General features: G+C 46.6%; 1 protein-coding gene across 1 annotated transcript in view; it reads left to right on the forward strand.

The window, feature by feature from the left end:
• BIN3 (bridging integrator 3) overlaps positions 1-20,403 on the forward strand; it is a 38,221-nt gene that overhangs the window by 9,948 nt on the left and 7,870 nt on the right. Inside the window, exons 2-6 of the mRNA XM_033133684.1 lie at positions 10,125-10,173; positions 17,125-17,165; positions 17,569-17,630; positions 18,740-18,876; positions 19,400-19,440. Coding sequence (XP_032989575.1) covers positions 10,125-10,173; positions 17,125-17,165; positions 17,569-17,630; positions 18,740-18,876; positions 19,400-19,440 — 330 coding nt within the window. The remainder of the gene's footprint in view (positions 1-10,124; positions 10,174-17,124; positions 17,166-17,568; positions 17,631-18,739; positions 18,877-19,399; positions 19,441-20,403) is intronic.

Genomic DNA, 20,403 nt, shown 5'->3' on the forward strand with positions numbered 1-20,403 from the left:
GGCTCCGGTTCCTGGGTCTCCCCTGAATGTACTTTCCCTCGACCACAGCTGGTACTTGTGGCTGGTGTTACCCTTTTTAGTCTTTGTCGTAGTAAGATAGTATAGGGAGAGCAAAGACCATGATATTACCTTTCTTTGTTCTTTATGGCCTTATCTAAGAGTAGCTTTTCTCAGGAACCTTAGAGTATTGTATGTTATAGGGCCCTTGGGGGCAATGTACTTACTTTACTCATTCATTTAATCATTCATTCAGTTCTTACTATGTGCATAAAACTAGACTATAAGCTCCATGAGATCATAGAATGAGTCTTTCTTGTTCATCCTGATGTCCGTAGAACCCAGGCATGAAGGAGGTCCTTGTTTACTGAATATTCATTCAGTGGAAGGTTCAAAATAGCACTGCATAGTGCAGTGCGTACAGGAGTTACAAAGAAGCATAACATTGCATCCCTGCCTTTGAGGTGCTTATGTGTCATAATCAGAAAGCAAGATGTAGACACATCAAAGTTAATCAACCTGTACCCTTTACCAAGCGGGGTTTACTGCAGTAACAAAACGATGGCTCTGTCTTAGGAAATGTATTTGATAGTTCTTCACAGTACTAGTTCGTAGGAGAACAAACTGGTCATCTAAATGCATGCTGAAAAGTCATTTATATCATTCAAAATTCCAATCTTTGTATCTTTTCGTAAACTAAGAACAGGAAGATATTTGAAAAATCATTTTATTTTTAAAATCATGTCAAAACAACTGGCTAGCTATACACTCAACTCTAAATGGAGTAAAGATTTACATATAAAAAATAAACCACTAAAATTCATATGGAATTGCAAGGGATGCAGGATAGCCAGAACAATCTCAATAACGAAGAACAAAGTTGGAGGACTCATACTTCCCAATCTCAAAACTTACTATAGATCTACAGTAATTAAGACAGTACCGGCATGAAGATAGACCTGTAGATCAATGGAGTAGAATTGAGAGTCCAGAAATAAATTTTTATTTTTATGGTCAGTTGATTTTTAACAAGGATGCCAGGACAGTTCAACAGGGAAGAAATAGTCTTTTCAACAAACAGTTCTGGGATAACTGGATGTCCACGTGCAAAAGAATTGAAGGTGGACCCTTACCTCACACCATAACAAAAATTAACTCAAAATGGACCAAAGATCTAAATGTAAGAGCTAAAATGATAGAACTCTAAGAAAAAAACATAGAGGTGAATCTTCATGACCTTGGATTTGGCAAAGAATTCTTAGATATACCAAAAGCATAAACAACAAAAGAAAAAATAGGTTACAGACTTCTTCAAAATCTAAAGCTCTTGTGCTTCAAAAGACATCATTAAGAAAGTGAGAAACTCACAAAAGAGAAAAAATATTTGCAAATGATATATCTGATTAGGGACTGGTACCCAGAAATATAAAGAACTTTTTATAAGTTAACAATAAAAAATTTAAAAAACACCCATTTTTAAAATAGGCAAAGGATTAGAATAAATGTTTCTCCAAAGAAGATACGCAAATGACCAATAAGTACATGAAAAGATGCTCAGCATCATTAGTTATTAGAGAAATGCAAATCAAAGCCACGGTAAAATAGCCCTCATACCAATCGAATGGATAAAATTATAAAAGGCAGACAATGACCAGTGTTGGTGAGGAGATGGAGAAATTGGAATCCTCATACGCTGCTGGTAGGAATGTAAAATGGTGCAACCACTTTAGAAAACAGTGTGGCAGTTCCTCAGAATGTTAAACATAGACTTACCATGTGGCCCAGCAATTCATTCCTACAAACATACCGAAGAGAAATGAAAACATGTCTACACAAAAACCTGTAAACGATTGTTCATAGCAGCATTATTCGTAATAGCCCCAAAGTGGAAACAACCCAAATGTCCATCACCTGATGAATGGATAAACAAAATGTGGTGTAGCCATACAATGGAATATTATTCAGTGATAAAAAAGGAATGAAATACTATCACATGCTACAACAGGGATAATCCTTGAAAACATTTGCTAAGTGAAAGAAGTCAACACAAAAGGCTACATATTGTATAATTCCATTTATACGAAGTGTCCAGAAGGGGCAAATCCACAGAGACAGAAAGTAGATTAATGGTAGCCCGGGGGCTGTGGGGATGGGGGAAATGGGGGGTGATAGCTAATAGAAACCAGATTCTTTTTGGGGTGATGAAAATTTCCTGAAATTCGGTAGTGGTGATTAGTTACACAACGCTCCAAATATACTTTAAAAGGATAAGTGTAATGGCATGTGAATTATATCTCAATAAAGCTGCTATTTAAAAATTAATTACTCAGGTTCTGAGTGAAGGTGACAAATCAAATACATACATCTAATTTATCTCCCTCACAAATCCCACACAAAGCACAGTAAATCAATTTTTTAAAGGCATAAATCTACAAATTCAGGGAGGACAGAAGTGACATGAACAACATTTGGTAACTGGAATACAGTTACATGAGGAGACTGACTTAGCAGTTCCTCAAAAGCCAACGCCTAAACTGACATTTAGGAAAATCAAGAGCCATCCATCTTACATCACAGAATCCTCAAAGGTTCAGGAATTGGTGGCACTAGGTACTTCTAGAAGGGGGGTGAAGCTCAGCCCTCAGATCAGGAGGTTGGTTGAAAACTGTTCATGATTAAGTTGAGAGCCCTACCATCTCCTCGACTCACGAAGAGACTGTCCCTGCCTCACCCTACCAAAAGGATGAAGGAACCCCACTCCTGGAGAGTGTGAAGCAGAGTTTCTGTCCTAGGGCACACAAAGTGGATTTACTTTGACACTAATAAAGCTTAACCTTCAGGGCCCCTTGCTTGCAGGGCCCAAGGCCCTGGAAGGAGCCCTAGGCGTATGCTCATATGATCCTGTATTTTGTAAACTGCGGAATGTATTTATGCTGCACTCAGTTAAGAAAACCTCTGCCTTCCTCCTTTTTCTTCTTAGGCCCCTTTGGAGTAGCCTACGCCTTTTGGGGGATAAGACAGGGGGTAGGGGTCGAATTGGGAGTATATTGTTTTAGCTGCAGTTTGTGAAGACACTTTTGGAAAACGTTAATAAAACAAGTGAGAAATTACAGATTCCTGTGTTGGAAATATACAAAGGGTTGTGGGGTTTTTTTCTTCTTTTTGTTTTTTTGCTTGTTTTTTGTTTTTGGTCATTTTAAAATTTATTTTAAAACTAAGGGGAAAATTGAATAAAAAATAGAACACAAAAGTGACAAAGGTGAGCAATTAAATCAGTATATTCTGAAATCAAGTAAAGTGTAACAAAATATTTTAAAATTGTACCAAAAGGTAGTGATTAAGAGAACGAGATCAATTTTAAATAGGAGTGATGATTGTTTGATAATCCAAAATGAAGAGGAGAAGCAAATCATAGAACACATTGATAAAACACATCAATTCCTGGTGGATATAACATGAAAGACATAATGAAGATAGCACAGAACTCATGATACGCCCTCCAACAAGGATACCAGTGACAAATCAGTCTCATTAACACAGACAGCATTAAGATTAGTCACTGTACAAGAAAGCTTGAAATATGCCCTGAAATCATAGTTTATTTATGAAAGAAACGTGAAATTTTCCTAAATTTTACAACAGTCCTGAAATTTATATATTACAAGTAAGTTGGAAAAAAAAGCTTTTCTGAACTGTCAGTAATAGAAAACAAATTTCAATCAACCATACTAGAAGAAAGGCTGAATTATCTTTCTTTTTTCTCAAACAGTGTTACCAAATCTGTGTCACATGAAGAGGCAATCATAGACTATGCAGCCAAAAAGTGCAGGCAAATAAATATAGAGGTGTATCAGGCAGATGATTGATAAAAACATTAGGTTATTCTTGACTTTCTGGTGTTCATGTTATTTGTCAGCTTTTATAACTTGTTATTTATTATGCTCTTTTCTCTGTCTCAATAAATACTCACTTTCACGCCTATTTTTATATTTGTAATTTTTGTATTCTTTTTCTTTAAGAGGCCGTGCAAAATTGTGTAAGCTTCAGGCCCACAAAACCCAGACCCACTTCAAACAGAGTTGAGGGCAGGACTACTATACTGAAGGCAGGAGGATGAAGTGAATGAATGCATGCAGAGTGCACACACACACACACACACACACACACACACACACACACATATACATGCCTCTTCTACTGACTGAGCTCCCAGAATGCCAAGCTGGACCTTTATTCCCAAGGCAAGAGAGTGGAAGAATCTTCTTTAGGGAATTTTACCTGCTTAGAAGAAAAGACTAGATACTGACATCAGGGGTTCCCCACAAAACTGCTCAGCCAGACCACCCTACACAATAGACCAGGGGTGTCCAAACTTTTTTCAACGGTTTTCACCAAGGGCCATATGCAGTAAAATACACAAACAGCCGGGCCACTCACTCGAGGTGAAATACGTATTGCCTCACCTGGTTTATTTAAGTAAACTAATTATACTTTTAGAATTTGCTGTGGGCCAATTAAAAATGGATTGCGGGCCACAGTTGGCCCACGGGCCGCAGTTTGGACACCCCTGCAATAGACAGACATTATCCATATACTTACAGCTTCCAGTCAGCTTTTTTTTGTCCCTAGTCATATATATGAGCAGATAACTAAGAATTACCACACATCCAAGGGAAGTATCTAGTATGAAAAAAGGAGACTAAAACAGAAAGAAAAAAAAAGCAAGTCGAAGGGAAACAAACTATAAAAGAAGAAACTTTTCTAAAGTTATTAAGATCTTCAGATAGGGCATCCATGAAATAAAAACAGAATACAATGAAACAGGACATCCTGAAAATGAAAATGAGCTGTTGGAAATTAAAAATAGGATAGCAGACCTGAAAAACTCTTTAGAAGTATTAGAAGATAAGAAAATACTGAAAAATAGAGGACAAATCAAGGAAGGTCAGCATCAGAATTATAAAAATTTCAAAATAAGAAACAGAGAAAATGGGGGGGTTAAATCAACAACAACATTTTTTAAAATCCCAAAACTGAAGATTATAAATCACTAAATTGAAAGAGTCCTGTTGAGTCCCAGCAAAATGGATGAAATTAACCCACAGGGTACATGGTGAAATTTTATACGAACATATGAATCGACAAGCTTGCATAAAGAAAAAAAGCAGGCACATGCAAAGGATGGTAATCAGAGTGGCTTTGGACTCCAGCACCACAGCAGTGCTGGGAAATGAGATACCAATGAAGTAGTGCCTTTGAGAGTCTGAAAGAAATTATGTCCAGTCTGTAATTCTATACCCAGTCAAACTAACTAATGTGACAGTAGAATAAAAAGCGTTTTGGATGCAAAGTCTCAAAGATTATCTCCCACACACTTTCTCCACCAAAATGAGTTGTAAAGCAAGAAAGAGGAGGACACAGAATCCAGGTGTCAAAATTCTTGGGAGAAAGGTAAAAGAAATTCTTGTGAGGAAGGTGAAGGTGAGCCCAGAATGCCCTCTGTACACCAGGGTGGAGGCGACCCATACAGACTGGAGCAGGCCAAAGTGGAAATGATAGAATACCTGATGGGGATGAATGTGTTGAGAGTAGATTAGACAACTGAAAAAGAATTAGGAATAAACAGATAGAAAATTAAGCATGTGAAAGAAAAGTGACAGTTATTAATTGTAGGAAAAGCAAAAAATTAGGCATTGTCATTAGTTATGCATTGCTGTATAACAAATTATCCCACAACTTAGTGTCTCAAAAGAACAATACCAGTTTCCATTGGTGAGGAATTGGGGAGTGGCTTAGCTGGAGAGTCTGGCTTGGGAACTCTGAACATTACGAGTCAGTGCATCCACCAGAACTGCAGTTTTCTGAAAGGTTGGCTGAGGCTGAACAATTTGCTGGCTGCCCTGTGTAAGAAGGAGAATACATCCCATTATGCTCCTAATAGTTTACTTAATATTGACCTAACCAAATCACAATATAACTATGTTGAGAAGAAGGGGAGTTGCAGTTGTGCCTTTGTGCTACAGGGGTGGAGACCCAAAAGAGGTTTGTTTTTTTAGTTAAATCTTCCCCTTCCAAAATAAAAAGTCAACAGCCAGTGCCTAAAACCTAACACTCAAGAGGTAACAAATACAAGCATTTATGTGAAGATGCAAAGGTGCAGACCAGATACCCAGCGGAATTAAAATACTTGTGTTGGCAAATGAGAGGGTGCCTAGAGCCTAATATTAATATTTTATTCAACAAAACTTGGTGCCTTATTAAACTATGTACATGTATAACTTTGATAAAAATAAACATTAGGTTAATACAAGAAAATCAGAAAAGTAATACAGTAAATATAGGTGAAGTTTTATATTGGGGTGAGGATCTTTCAGTGTGATGACACCAAAAAAAGAAATCATACAGGAAGAAGAGATATTTACTAGATTTGACTTCATACTAATCAGAATTTCTGTACCTTACACACACACATGTTCAAAAGGGAAAGGCAAACCGCAAGCCAGGAAAAAATCCTGATAAACAGGCCAAAGGGCTGATGGTAAAACGTAAACTATTTCAGTCTTTAAAAAAACATAAATTGTTTTCAATCTGTCTCTAGGGCAATTGGCAAATGTCTCAAAGCGTTGAACATGTATATGTCCTTTGACCCAGCAATTCCAATTCTAAGAATTTATCCTATGTGACTAATCCTTGATGTGCACAAAGATTTAGCTATTAGAATTTTTGTTTATAATAGAAGAAAAATTTGAAATAGTTGCAAGTGACCACCAATAAGTGATGTGGGTTACAAAAATAAAACTAGTAGTACAGGTATATGAATACTAGGTAGCTCTTAAAACTCAGGCCGATGAAAAGTATATATTGACATATAAAAACATGATGGGGGCTGGCCGGTTAGCTCAGTTGGTTAGAGTGCGATGCTCGTAACATCAGGCTTGCTGGTTGGTTCCCCGCATGGGCCAGCGTGAGCTGCGCCTTCCACGAGATTGAAACAACTACCTGACTTGGAGCTGATGGGCCCTAGAAAAACACACTTAAATAAAGTTTAAAAAAAAAAAAAAACATGATGTTCCCTCTATTTTAAAATTTTATGTAAATTTGCACATATATACACATGTATGTACACACTTGAAATTCAGGGTATTAGTGTTTATTTTTCTTTGGGATGGTGTGTGTGTTTGTCCTTCGTGTTTTCCAAGTTTTTGACACTAATCAAGGTGTTATTTTTGTAGTCAAGAAAACAAGGGATTTTTATAGTTTATTTCAAAAATATGAAAAGTGCAAAGAAAAAAACAGTAATCATATTCTCACCTCCTAGAGTTAACCACTACTAACCTTTCACATGTTTGCTTCAGTTTTTCTTTTCTTCCTGCAATTTTTTAAAATATAATTAACACTAAAACAATAACCTTGGTTATGTTTTAGATAGGAGATTGTGGGGTGCTTTGGATTTTTTTCCTTCTTCCTTCTTTTCGCTCTTACCCCCCCCCCCGCCCCATTGTGTCTTTTATACTTCTCTGTATTTCTCAAGTTTTCTCTGATCGTGTTTTTACTTTTTAAAGGGATAAGCTGTTCTTTAAAATACATACAGTTCTTTAAAATATATAGTCGGCCCTGGCTAGCCTCAGGTTTCGCATCCCAGGATTCATTCAGTCAACTGCGTGTTGAAAACAGTATCCACGGATGCGGAGAGCCGACTGTATCCGTTGTTCTCTGCCATTTTGTACGAGGGACTTGAGCATCAGCAGATTTGGGTATCTGCAGGGTTCGTTCCTGGTTCTGTTGTGGACACGATGACCCTGGGTCAGTCACTGAAGTTCTCCAGATCTGCTTTCTCGTCTATGAAATGAGGGGGTTGAACTGGAAACATTTCTATGGTAACTTACAGTTCTAAAAATACTGGGATTCTAAATTAAGATTTTGAGAGAAGCTGTGGCACCACAAATAATGGACTCTTAAGTTTCTAATTTCTTGGTACCTAGTCTGTAGCACTAGATTCCAAGTTAGAATCATTTTGAAGACCACTCGGAGAATCCTTGAGCATTCTCATCCTCCTCCCCGTATTCTTGGAACAGGGATTCCATTTAGAACTGAAGTTTTAGATAAACTGAAGGGACCATCTATTCTAACTCCTTTGTTGTTTTTATTAGTATTAAATTTATCGCAGTGACGTTGGTTAGTAAAATTATGTAAGTTTCAAGTGTACATTTCCATAATACATCATCTGTATATCACATTGTGTGTTCACCACCCAGAGTCAGTTCTCCTTCTGTCACCATATATTTGACCCCCTTGTCCCCCTTCCACCATCCCGAACTCCTTTATTTTATAGTTTAAGAAACTGAGCTCCAGAGAGATGGTAATTTGTCCAAATCACAAAACTAGTCAGAGGCAGAGACCAGGTTCCCTGATTCCTGATCTGGAGCTTTAAATACCACAACATGCTTCGTGCAGAACAGGATCGATCTTTTCACAATGCCACCAGGACCTCATTTGCACTGTCACCAAAATGGTCCTTGCGGGCGGTTGTTCACATCCAAAACCATTGTGTCAGCCAACTGCAATCCAATTTGGGGGAAAGTAAGTGGGGGCCCAGGGAGGGCACTGAGGACCTCATCTCCCCTTAACCTTTCCTCTTTAGGTCCAAGAAAGGGAAATGGCAATTTCATTTTTTCTTTCCTTTTCAGTTCGATAGCTTACCTTTCCCCCTGGTAATTATATAGCCAGAGATTATTTGTTTACAGAAACCATGTGAAATCAGCCATCCCCCAAAGGGTTAACGCTCCCAAATTACGGGGTGGGTTAACAATAAACAGGATGTCCTCCAGAAATTAAATTTAAACCACTGTGACTCAGGCTGGCCCATCCTCTAACCAGATCACTGTCTGGGGTTATTATCGGTGGTTAATTATACCGTTGCGTTTAGCAACAGTGTTGGTCAGTTTGGGCCAAGAGAAGCCAGGCTCTGGGAGAAGGGGGTGTGGAGGGAAGGGGTCTGGTGAAGGGGGTGGGTGCAGAGTGGAAGCGGGAGGTTTGAATGAAAGAGACAAAGTAGTGGGAGTGGTGGTCTAACCCGTGCCCCCAGGGCTCCTGCTGTGGCCCTCTTCCCTGAGCTGATGCCCAGCCTGCTGGCCTCACTCCTCCCTGGGGGGCTGAAGCTGAGCTGTCTGTAACTGCTGGGGTGCACTGTTGCACTGTGCGCTTTCTAGCCTGGCCGCACTGCTTTTCTTCTCAGAATTGTAGAATCACAATTTTCAGTGCCTTAAGGAAGCTCCTAGATTATCTAGTTTAACCCTCTTGCTTCACGGATTAGGAAATTAAGGCACAGGCCAGTGGTTGCCTGCTGAAAGAGCAGCCTGTGCAGGGGAGGTGGAGGCAGGGCCAGTGCTCAAGCTGAGATTCCTAAACAGTGACTATCCTCCCGTTAGGCCAAGCTGTCTTCCATTTCCAAGTGGGGAACCCGAGGTGCAGAGCTTCCTAGCAAGTTCAAGGCAGACTTGGGCTGGGTTTTACATTCTTCTCAGAGTTAGCTGTGCTTAGATTTTGTCAGTTCTCATGGGAAATAACCCAGCCTGGCTGGTCCTTGATGCTCCTACAAGTGAAGTCGTCTTCGCTCCCCAGCCACAGAAGCTCTTCAGATGCAGTTTGTCCCTCTGTAGAGAAGGAATGAAGCACCCAATATAGGTGATACATAGCTTTTATGGTGTTTTTAATGGTATGTTTTCAAGGATGATAGCGATCCAAGTGAGCCTGTAATTTCTGACTCTGCAGCTCCTCGAGACACAAGGTTTATGGTGACTGTCACCTGTCCAGTATCTCCCCTTCCCTGCCTTGACCTTGGCAGGGTATTTAAGCAATGGCCTGTTCCTAGGAAAGATGCTGTGGCGCAAAAGGCGCTGCCCAGGGCATCTGTCTGACACAGTCCGCAGGAGGCTGCCTGTCCCAGAGCCCGCCTGGCTGCTCCGCATCCTAGACTCCGCAGGGACGTGGTACGAGCGGCGGGGAGCGAGCCACGGCCACTGGTCTTTACCCTCCTGGAGGGCAAGTGGCCTGTACTTCATCAGTTCTTTTCAGCTACATCCTTCCTCGTTTCTCCTAACAGCCCCCTGTGTCTCTTTCTCTTACAGGATTCCTTTCAAGATTGGGCAGCCCAAGAAACAGATTGTCCCCAAAACAGTGAGTAACCCGGTTCTTTTATTCTGACAGTCACTTCTGTCTCACACGGCCTTCACATAGAACCAGGGCGTTGACTCAACAATCCTGGGGCTCAGAAGAAGGCAGAACCTAGGTCTTATCATTGGAGCTCCACAACCTCGCATAGACGGGGGCTTGCAGGGACCTCCGGTCCTGGGACATTCTGCCCAGCTCTGGGACTGGTTGCACAGTCGGCACGTTCCTAAGAGGGCACCCGAAACAGACCGCTGCCGAGGACACATCCCAGGAGGCCTTTATCCCTGGCCTCCTCAGGCCGTGCAAAAGACCAGGAAGCTTCTCCCGGGCCCTGGGTCCCTTTCTCTGCACTGTTAACTGCATTCCTAGCTAGGACCCAGAGTCACTCAGTCACTCAGCATGGGGGGGGAGGGAGCGGGCGGAGGGGAGATAATTGAATCCTACCCCCCTTGTAAGCCCACAGTTTCTATCCCTATTTTCTCTCTAGAAAGGGATGGGGAGAGAATCATAGCTTCTTAGAAAGTTACAGCTGGAAGCCCTTAAGAGATCATTTAGTCCAACCTCCTGATTTTTCCTGATGAGGAAACCAAGACCATGGCATTTCAGTGACTTGTTAAGGTTAGAGAAAGCTAATGCTGACAGAACTGCAATTAGAACTCACGTCTGAGCCTCTGTTCAATCCTCCTTCCATTGCTTTATGCTGCCTCCCTCAGGCAGCATAGGTTTGGGGGTTCTAGTAAAGAATGGCCGCTTCAGCCCCCTCACCCACACCTCTGGGCGAGGCTCTCAGTGTTAACGCGGGAGATCGTAACTATAGAGCATCTCCCGTGACCGCTCCGGAAGCCCGTCCTCCCAGCCCCAGGCGGTGCTCGTTGTCTATTCAACCTCATCCCTCCTTGGCTCAGGACTCAGAACTACAGGAAAGATGTTGCTTCCATTGGCGGGAAGGGGAGCTCAGCACACATCTGACCAATAGCTCTATCTTTGGGGAGTCCAAAGTTAGGTCACTTAAAAGGAAATGGGCCCGTGTTGAAAGAGCCCTCTCCTTTGCAAGCAAAGGCAGGCCGAGGACAGACTGAGAGTTGACCTCCCATGCAGTGGCTGACCATCTGTGGAGGCTCTCGGCTGAAGCACAGAGGATCTGGGCGTACAAACGCTGAGCTCTGGCCGGCTCCAGGAAGTGGGAAGGTGTGGCTTTGAGTCTCCAGAGTTTAATCCAGGGCAGATCTGAAAGGGAAGTGGTTTGGAGAAGGGTCTTCTTTTCCCAGCACTCACTACCAAAACACAATAAAGCAAAACAAACAAACAAACAAAAAAACTCCCCAACCTTGATCAAGGTGGCCTGTCCTCCACAGAAAAGTATGAGCTACAATGCAGTGTCTAGCTCCTTTGCCAGAGTTTGTTGATGGAAAGATCTGTGGGTGTTTTAGTCTGAGGAGTGGCAGGGACTCCCCAGGGGGAGGGCAGATGCACAGCCTGAGAAAACCCTCGCCTGTGTGGCCCTCCGTGGGCTGTGGCTCCCTCTCCCATCAGTCTCTCTCGCTCGCTCAGGATGGAACTGTGGTCCTTAACTGTGGCATCAGCTCCCCCCCACCACCCCCCCAGCACACTGGGCCTCAAGTATTGGGTGAGAAACCGAATTCGAAAGGCTCCCTGCTTGGATTCCCATCCTGGTTCTGGTGTGCTCTGTGTGACCTTAGGCAAGTTCCTCACCCTCTCTGAGCCTCACTTTTCTCCTTTATAAAGGGAGAGGGATGCTGGGACCTGTGGCCTTGATGACTGATGAGTCTCACGTGAGGTGACGTATAGGAAGCAGTTCACACAGTGCCTGGCACATAGTAAGACCTCAATAAATCCTGACTACGTCGCAGAAAAACAGTTTGACTCTTTATAAACCACCAAGGACTCTGCTGGTCCCAGCAGCTAGATCCCCCAGTGCGTGAAGTGCAGGCTGGGACAGAGTTCCTGGCTTCCTCAACTCCCAGGCGGCACGGACGTGTCTGCAGCAAGACCCTGCCTCTTCAGCGTCTCGCCCTCCACCCACAGGCTCCCCCTCACCCCCCCAACCAGGCTGGGGCTGTCTCAGCATCTCCGCAGCTGCCCCCAACAGTGGTGACACACTCTGTTGTTCGTATCCAGGCACTTCCAGGGAGGGGAGCAGGTGGGGCTGACTGGGTTATTGGAAGTCACGGCTCCCCTGTCATGGGAAGAAATGCTCATGTTATCTTCAGGGAGTTTCGGGAGGTTTTTGGCTCAAGGCACCCAACTGTCAGACACAAAGAAAGCATTGTGTGTCTGCCCTCACCGTTCTCCTGTGCCCAGGTTATTAACGCAGATTCCATTATCGTCACGGCCGTGGCTGGAATGGCAGGTTCTCTGCAGGCACTGACCAGTGGCACTGAAATGGGCGGACAGAAACCCCCCACTTCCCCACCCTCATTCCCCTCTGCCCCCCCGGGTCCCATAAAGTAGCTGGAGCAGCTTAGTGTGGCTAAAAGAAGCTGTGCTTCCCTCCGTAGCCTGGGAGGCTGGGAGAGCCCTCTGAAGCGAGGGTTGCCCTGGGTCTTGCACACAGGAAAGTGCACACCTGGATTCCTAGCTAGGTGTGTGCTCTGGGAAGTCAGGCAGAAGAGAGCCCCACCACATGGAGCCTTCACTTGAGAAAGATTTCCAGGTGCAAAGTGGAGGGGCCCTCAGCCCCACTCCTGTCCTGTTGTAACGTGCCAGAGGGAGGCTGCTTTCTTCCCCCCACGAGCAACCTTACAGAGGGGCTTCTCAGCTGGCCTCATTTTCCACTTCACTGGGACTGTAGGTTTGGGTGGGAACTCAGCCCATTCATTCAGTGAACAAGTCCTGAGCTCCTGTCACATGCCAGCCTGGCTCGGCACTGGGGAGAGCGGTGAGCTGTCCATTCCCTCCCTTCCACCCTGAGCTTTCTAGAATGCAGGCAGTGGGGAGCTGCTGAGGCGGTTGTCCTGTGCTTGATTCTCCCTGCGCTAACCTCACCCCCCCACCCCCCCGCCCGCCCGCCCGCCCCGCCATGACCTGCTGACAGCCCTTCACATGTGTTTACGCTTGCATTGTTGACTGGGGTCCAGCTGCCTTTTTGGCAGAGGCATCAAGCATTCAAAGATGTTCAGATCTTTTGTATTTGGCTCTTTCCCCCAGGATGGATAGACCTTGGAATGAGACCCCGGTGTGTCCCCTATTCCCCTCTGAGGGGCTAGAATCCTGGTGGTATCCCTCGGGATCTTTCCCCAGTGAAGGAGAGAGATCTCAGGACTGTGAGCCATAGAAGCAGCCCACACCTGGCCACCAGAAGCAGAGGAGGTGAAACGTTCATGACCTTCTCTTAGGCCTTGAGCGGCATGAAGTCCAAGGACCAAGCTCCCACCCCGACACGTCCCAGCTTCTAGTGTGAGACCTCAAGTTTCTCATCAACCAGAATGATCCAACCCCTTAGGAAACCTGCAGTCCTTCTCTGAGCAAGTCCAAGCAGTCCCAGCCAGGGAGTCCAGGTGTGCTCTGACATCCCACACACATCAGCACACTCAGGGATTGCAACAGAGCGCCGGGAGCCAGGGCTGCAGCTCGGGCGGGCTGGCAGGCGCCCGCCTCCCCTCTCAGAGCACCTAGTCTGTGTTCTTAATCTTCAGGAGAGCTGCATTCTGGCCAAGACATCTTTCATTTTAATTTTTAATTTCATCTTTTTTGGGGTGAAACACCACTTTTACTATGTAAAGACTATGCTCAGCTGTCACATCCTACGAAGCAGGAAAGGAGAAGTGTTCCGGAAAGGAGGCCCCAGCACAGCCTCCAGGCACAGGACTTCAGGCTTAGCCCAAATCGGGGTATCCTCACTGTCCGCGGGCCACGTGCTTTGCGCTGCTTCTCCTCTCCGCCAGAGCGTCGCAGACCAGTCTGCACCCACACTGCAATGGTCCTCTCACCGCCCCAGTGTGGAGGAGGAGCAAGGCAACGCCGTCCATCTGTGGGCCAGGCTCCCTGCTCTGCGCCCCACACCTACTGCTGCAATCCCCCCATCAGGCCTGGGAGGCTGATGCTGTTACCCCCGTTTCCTTGTCAGCTCCTGAAATTTATATGGGGCTAGGCCAGATGCAATATTCCGTTCTACTAGACAAGAAGCTGAGACTCAGAAATGTTAGGAAATGTTTTTAATGCTGCACAGTTATTAGGTTGGTGCAGAAGTAATTGCGGTTTAAAAGGTTAAAAATAACTGCAAAAGCCACAATTAACTTTCACACCAACCTAATAGTCTCAGTTCATGTCTTATCTGTCTCTGCCTGTTCCTCCCCCCACCTTCCTCCCAGCGCTGTTGGAGAAAGGACTTGACTTGACCAACCTCAGTGCAGACACTGAAGGGCCCTGGAGGCCCCTCTGCTCCAGAACAAATCTCCCACCTGAAGTCGCACCAGAGACCTTTAGCTATGACTCTGAATCCTGTCCAATTATAAATCCCTTGCAGTAGGTAACACTTTAAACTCTTAGCGGGCATATATACAGAGGGTGCCAGAAAAAAATGTATACACATTTTAAGAAAGGAAAAAAGTGTATGAAAATTGTAATAATATATACCGATAACAAAAGATGAATACAGGTCATGTGTATACATTTTTTTGGCAGCCCCAGTATATGCTTTCAGTAGGAGTGAATTGTGAACTTCTTCTTAAGAGCAGCTTTTGATGGGTCATAAGGAAGGCGATGATGAAAATGTTGGGTTCCTGGATAGAGAAAGAGTGGGTCTGCTGAAAAGAGGGGGAAAGATTGTAGGATAGGAGGCTGGGGCACCATGTGAGGTTTTTTTGTTTGTTTTGGTATTCTAGTTTTTCTTTAATTTTTCAGTTGCAGTTGACATTCAATATTATTTTTATACTAGTTTCAGGTATACAGCATAGTGGTTAAGACATTTATATAATTTATGAAGTGATCTCCCAATAAGTCTAGTACCCACCTGGCACCGTACATAGTTATTACAAGGTGGAAGCATTAAGAACTACAAGTTGGTAGTTACAAGACAGTCACGGGGATGTAAAGAGCAGCATGGGGAATATAGTCAATAATACTGTTATAACCAATGGTGAGTTTTACCTCACAGCTTGGTGTAAGGTTCTAGGCGCTAGGATCATAAAGTAAGGAAAAGACCATGTGTTCCTGCTTCTAAATGTTCCAGTTCAGAAGGTGACACGTTGTCGTGCCATGAGTTCCTCAGCTGAGTCGGCTCCATGTCATTCTCTCACTGCACCCGCCTACGCCCTCCACAGGGCTTCCCACCAACTGCAGTTGTGTGTGTGTGTGTGTGTGTGTCAGAAAGAGAGAGAGAAAGAGAGAGAGAGAGAGGTCTCCCCCACCAGGGCCTATGTCTGTGTTATACACCAGGGTATCCCTAGCACCTGGCAGAATGCATTGCATTTCATAGGTGCTCATTAAATGTTTGTGGGATGAATGGATGTAGTTTTTAAAAAAAGACCTTAACTAGGAGTCTGAGTTCTAGCCTTGCTTTGCCATTTAGTAGCCCTGCGTCCTTATATATCAGTCACATCCTCTCTCTGGGCTTCATTCTCCTCATGTGTAACATGAAATAGTTGGCCTGAACAATGTCCTGCTCTTCTGTGACTTTGTCGAGTTTACCGAAATCCAAACGTGGAGTGTGACGTCGATAGGATTTAGAATACTCTTTCCCTGGGGCACCGTTGATGGAAGGGCCTGCTGGTGAAGAGCAGCGGGGCTTTCACTGTTTCTGGAAATTTGTACTCCCTGACCTTCAACCTGGAACAAGAGTGAAAGTCAGGATGTAGGACCCTCACTGGCAGGGGTCTCAGGGGAGCAGCCAAGAAACCATCTTTCTTAGGTTATGGCTTTAATTCCTCAGCAAACGCATTTCTCCCTTTTGGTGGCATAACAGTTAAGAGCACAGGCCTGGGAGCTCGGCCCCTCGTAGTGGCTGACCCTGCACAGGTAACATCACCTCTGCCCCCGTGACCACCTCAGTGCAGCGAGGGCCGTAAGTACCCCTGCCTCCTGGCTGAGTTGTGGAGGAGAAGGCCTTGCTCGTGGAAGCTCGCAGGGAGCACTCGGTGAATGTAGCTGGTTTTACTTCTCCAACAGCCTCAGCCCAGAGGCTCCACAAGGCGGCCAGGGAGTGATACTGCCTCTGTGGAAGAGAAGGAAGGAGAAATATCTCCTCGTCCCCTCCTTTAGGCTCTAAGATGTCACTTACTTCATAGCCCATCCCCATTGCCGAGGCCCCGTCTTACAGAGGGGGAAATTCAGGCGGGGACGTAGAAGTCACTTTCTTGACTTCACCTGACATGTAGGTGGCAGAATTGGGTCCAGGACTCACACCCATTTGGTTTAAATATTGCTGGCATTGGGCAAATCCAATAACTAATGAGGAACATAGAGAGCCTTGCAGGAGCCAGGAGTAATTGTGTTTGGTCCATCCCAGTGCCCAGAGCGCGGGTATATGATCGTTCTGGGTCTACCCTGATCCTAGCAGGTGGAAGGACCTGTGAGGAAACCCGTGACAGGGAGGTGACCTTCTGGGGCCTCAGACCTGCCCGTTTCCTCTGTGCCCTGCGGCCCCCTGGCTGAGGGTCCGTCACATTCTGAGCAGCTCACCTGCCACAGGAGGGGAGGGTGAGAAGAGGGACCACAGCTTCGCACCTCACTGCCTGTGGTGGAAGAACGGAGCCACAATCCGCTGATACTTGCCTGGCTGGCGCATCTAGGAGGGGAGTCTCTCGCCCTAAATCAAGCACTTAATTAATTTGGGAACACAGGGGTACTGTGTCATTAATCACCTACTGCTGCCTGTATGAACTGGACGGTGTTGTTTCCGTAGAAGGGGGAAGGCGTGGAGGGAGTGTCGGGAGGCTGGCAGATTTTTTCCAGCGTGTTGTCATTTCTCCAGTGATTGAGTTATCTATCTCGTTACAGGTGGAGAGAGACTTTGAAAGGGAGTATGGAAAACTCCAGCAGTGAGTGTCAAACCCCAGAAGGCTGTGGGTGGGGGAGAGTCAGAGAAGGGCAAGAGCCTTCTGCCAGGTCTTACTTCCAAAATGGTTTTGTCTGCTCACCACCCGTTAGTGGGCTGGTCCCTGGCAGCCGAGCGCAGCTCAGTTCACCACCTGCCAGAAATTCCCCCCCAACTGATGGCTGTATGACAGTCGTTAATTCGTCGCCTGTGGGTCCTTAGCCTCATGCAGAACTTGTAGTGGCCCTTCAGTTGATGGGGGAAAAATCCCCACAGAGAAGGGGCTGTTCTCCCCCTGACAGACATTCCAGAGTGTCAGGTTGGGCTTCCCTCAGGTAGATGGGAAGAAAGGGGGCCAAGAGCCAGTTGGCAACGCCAGGTGCCAGGCCTGTGCCCCTGCCTTGCAGGCTGGAAGAGCAGACCAGGAGGCTGCAAAAGGACATGAAGAAGAGCACCGATGCTGACCTGGGTAGGTGGCACATCCCCCGATTCTGGCCAGGACAGGGTGGGACCCAGGTGGATGCCCTCCTCTCTCAGTCACCTTAGGGCTGGCTTTGAAATAAGTGCACTTACTAGATACCCAACAGATGTCCCTGAGGTGTGGCTTGAAGTCACTCTTCACTTGCAGATTCCGACTCACCCCTCTTCCCGGGCACAGCAGCAGCCACCACAGCTGGGTGGAGTGCTGGCTTCTGTGGTCTGTGCCACAGAGCCTCAGGCCAGGCCCGTCCAGAGGACGTGGGCACGTCTGAACATGACCGCCCTCGCTCCTGGCCCGCAGTATCTCTAAACTATGTGTGTCGCAAGCCAAGGGTCTGCTTGTGGAGTCTGTTACCGTTTTGAAGTCAGTTCTGAGTTAGCTGAGTGGCATCTTTCTTTATCATTCCCCACTGCCTTTCCAGTAAGGGCGATGCTCCGACCTATTGCTTCTTTTCCTTCTCATTACTGTTTGTCATTGAAACCAGGGCTTGCTTCGCTATACCAAATCTGGCTTTGTTTTGTCAATAAAGTTTTATTGGGACACAGCCACACCCAGTCTTTAGGTATTGTCTGTGGCAGAGTTGAGGGGTGGCAACAGCCACCATGTGACCCGCCAAGCCTAAAATCTGGACTGTCTAGCTCTTTACAGTAGGTTTGCCACCCTGGGGTAGCGTACTATGTTCCTCTGTCCCCCAAACCGTGTTGCACCTCCCAACCACCTGCAGAGGTGTTTTGTTTTTGTTTTTTAATGCCTCCAGACTTACTGAATTAAAATGTTTGGAGCTACAAGTCTGCATTTCTTACAGCTTCCCATCCAGACGACTCTGTTATAACCCAGAGTTTGGCACAATGTCATTGTAACAGATAAAGCTGCCCAAAAGAGCTACCCAGAACAGTGTCAGACGGTCAGGAATGAATGTTATGCAATAAGGACTAGTGTCTTGTGGCTCTGTAGTACTTGGTGGTTTGGATGGCCTGCGGCCATGGATGGAGGTCACCTGGGGGCAGGCCTTTGGACTGAGGGAGGACAGGGAGTCCTGAGGACAAAGCCTGGAAGCCTGTCTCTTCACAAGTTCACCGAGCTTTGACTTCTTACAGCCATGTCCAAATCTGCTGTAAAGATATCCCTGGACTTGCTATCCAATCCCCTCTGCGAGCAAGACCAGGATTTTCTGAACATGGTGACAGCGCTGGACACGGCCATGAAACGGATGGACGCCTTCAACCAAGAAAAGGTGACTGGGGTCTGAATCTCCCTCCCCCTTCTCGTGGCTTCTGTCTGGAGGAGCTCCTGCGTGGAGTCCTTACCAGGGCTCAGGCTCCTCTCTGGACGCCTTGTGCCCAAGCCCTGTGAGCTCTTTCCCAGCCCTGTGACCTGCTTCCCCGGGTTCCCATGAGCTCACATCACTCACACTGAGGCCACGCGGGAGACGCAGGTCAGCTCTGCCCACCCGGCCTCCTCCCTGAGCAAGGCCAGCCTCGGCCTCGGCAGACGACGGCTGGCAGGACAAGAACTGACCAGGGGCAAGGACCAGGTGCTGCCGTGGCCCTTCAGGCTTCCCGGCTGCCATCTCTGCCCCACTCCAGCTGTAGTCAGGGCTGTCCACCTCGCTTGTCCTGGTCTGGCCCCCTCCCTGCAGGGCTCTCTGGATACCCCTGGCAGGTCTCCTTCCTCTTCTCAGGAATGAGGAGCCTCTCCCTTTAGGAAAAACCTGGCTTCCCCCCAATTTTGATGTCATTGGGCTTTTCTTTTGACAGGTGAACCAGATTCAAAAGACTGTGATTGAACCCTTAAAAAAGTGAGTAAAGGTCAGCTGGGGACCATGGGCCTCAGGGGACTAGGCTCAGGGCTCTTATTAGGGAGGCAGGTCAACAGGTCACTTGGGGATGGAACATCATTTCTAGTAGCCTGTCTCCAGACTCAGTGGGGATGACAAACTCAACAGAAACCCTGGCTCCGTGCTCGGTGGCCCGCCATCACCCCGACGCGCTCAGGGATGGATGGCAGGGCACTTGTGGTCCCCTCAGCAGCCGGCCGTTGCTCCAGGGGTCATTTTGCCATTTCCCCTTTGTTCCTGTGTGAGGACCAGTGGGAGCAGAGCTCGCTGAATTAAGCTAGCAGAGATCTTGGCCAGCCCTCTGCGGAGATGAGCAAGGCCTTTCATCTCTCTCCGGCGGATTGGGAGAGCAGCTGCCTGCAGCACTCGGCTTTAGAAATGTGGGGGTGGCCGCCCCTGGGGAAGGGCGCAGCAGCGAGGTCCCGCCTGGGAAGGTCCCCTGATTCATGACCTGTGAGGGTCAGAATTCTTCTGTGAGACTCCTGTTCTGTCAGGCAGGCTCTGGTCAGTGATCAGACAGGCCTATTCCCCGGGTCCCCTAAGGGGCTGGGCCTTGCCTTGAAGCTCCCGAATCACTTCATCTTCTTCCCTGGCCTCTCCCAGGCAGCCTCTGACCTAGAAGGGCTCCGCTCCAGCCCGGCAGCTGCACTTTATTACCTCTCTGTGGTGGTCCCTGGCAGTTGCCTCACCAGGGCCCGGGTAATGAGGCTCCGCTAATTACCATTAGCCTGGATCAGAGCCCAGAGGGAGATGACAGAGCAGGTTTTGATCCTCCGGCCTCCAGTGCTGAGGTTGTTGAGCTCTTCACTCCCTGTTCAGGTCTAAGGCCTGGGGCTCGGGGAAAGCTCTTTCTAAGCCAGGGGCTGTCTGGAGGCTCCACCACTGGGGGATGTCGAGCCTGGTGCAGGAAGGGCTTTCTCCCCT

This window comes from Rhinolophus ferrumequinum, chromosome 18 (genome assembly GCF_004115265.2).
Source record: "Rhinolophus ferrumequinum isolate MPI-CBG mRhiFer1 chromosome 18, mRhiFer1_v1.p, whole genome shotgun sequence".
Taxonomy (NCBI): Eukaryota; Metazoa; Chordata; class Mammalia; order Chiroptera; family Rhinolophidae; genus Rhinolophus; species Rhinolophus ferrumequinum.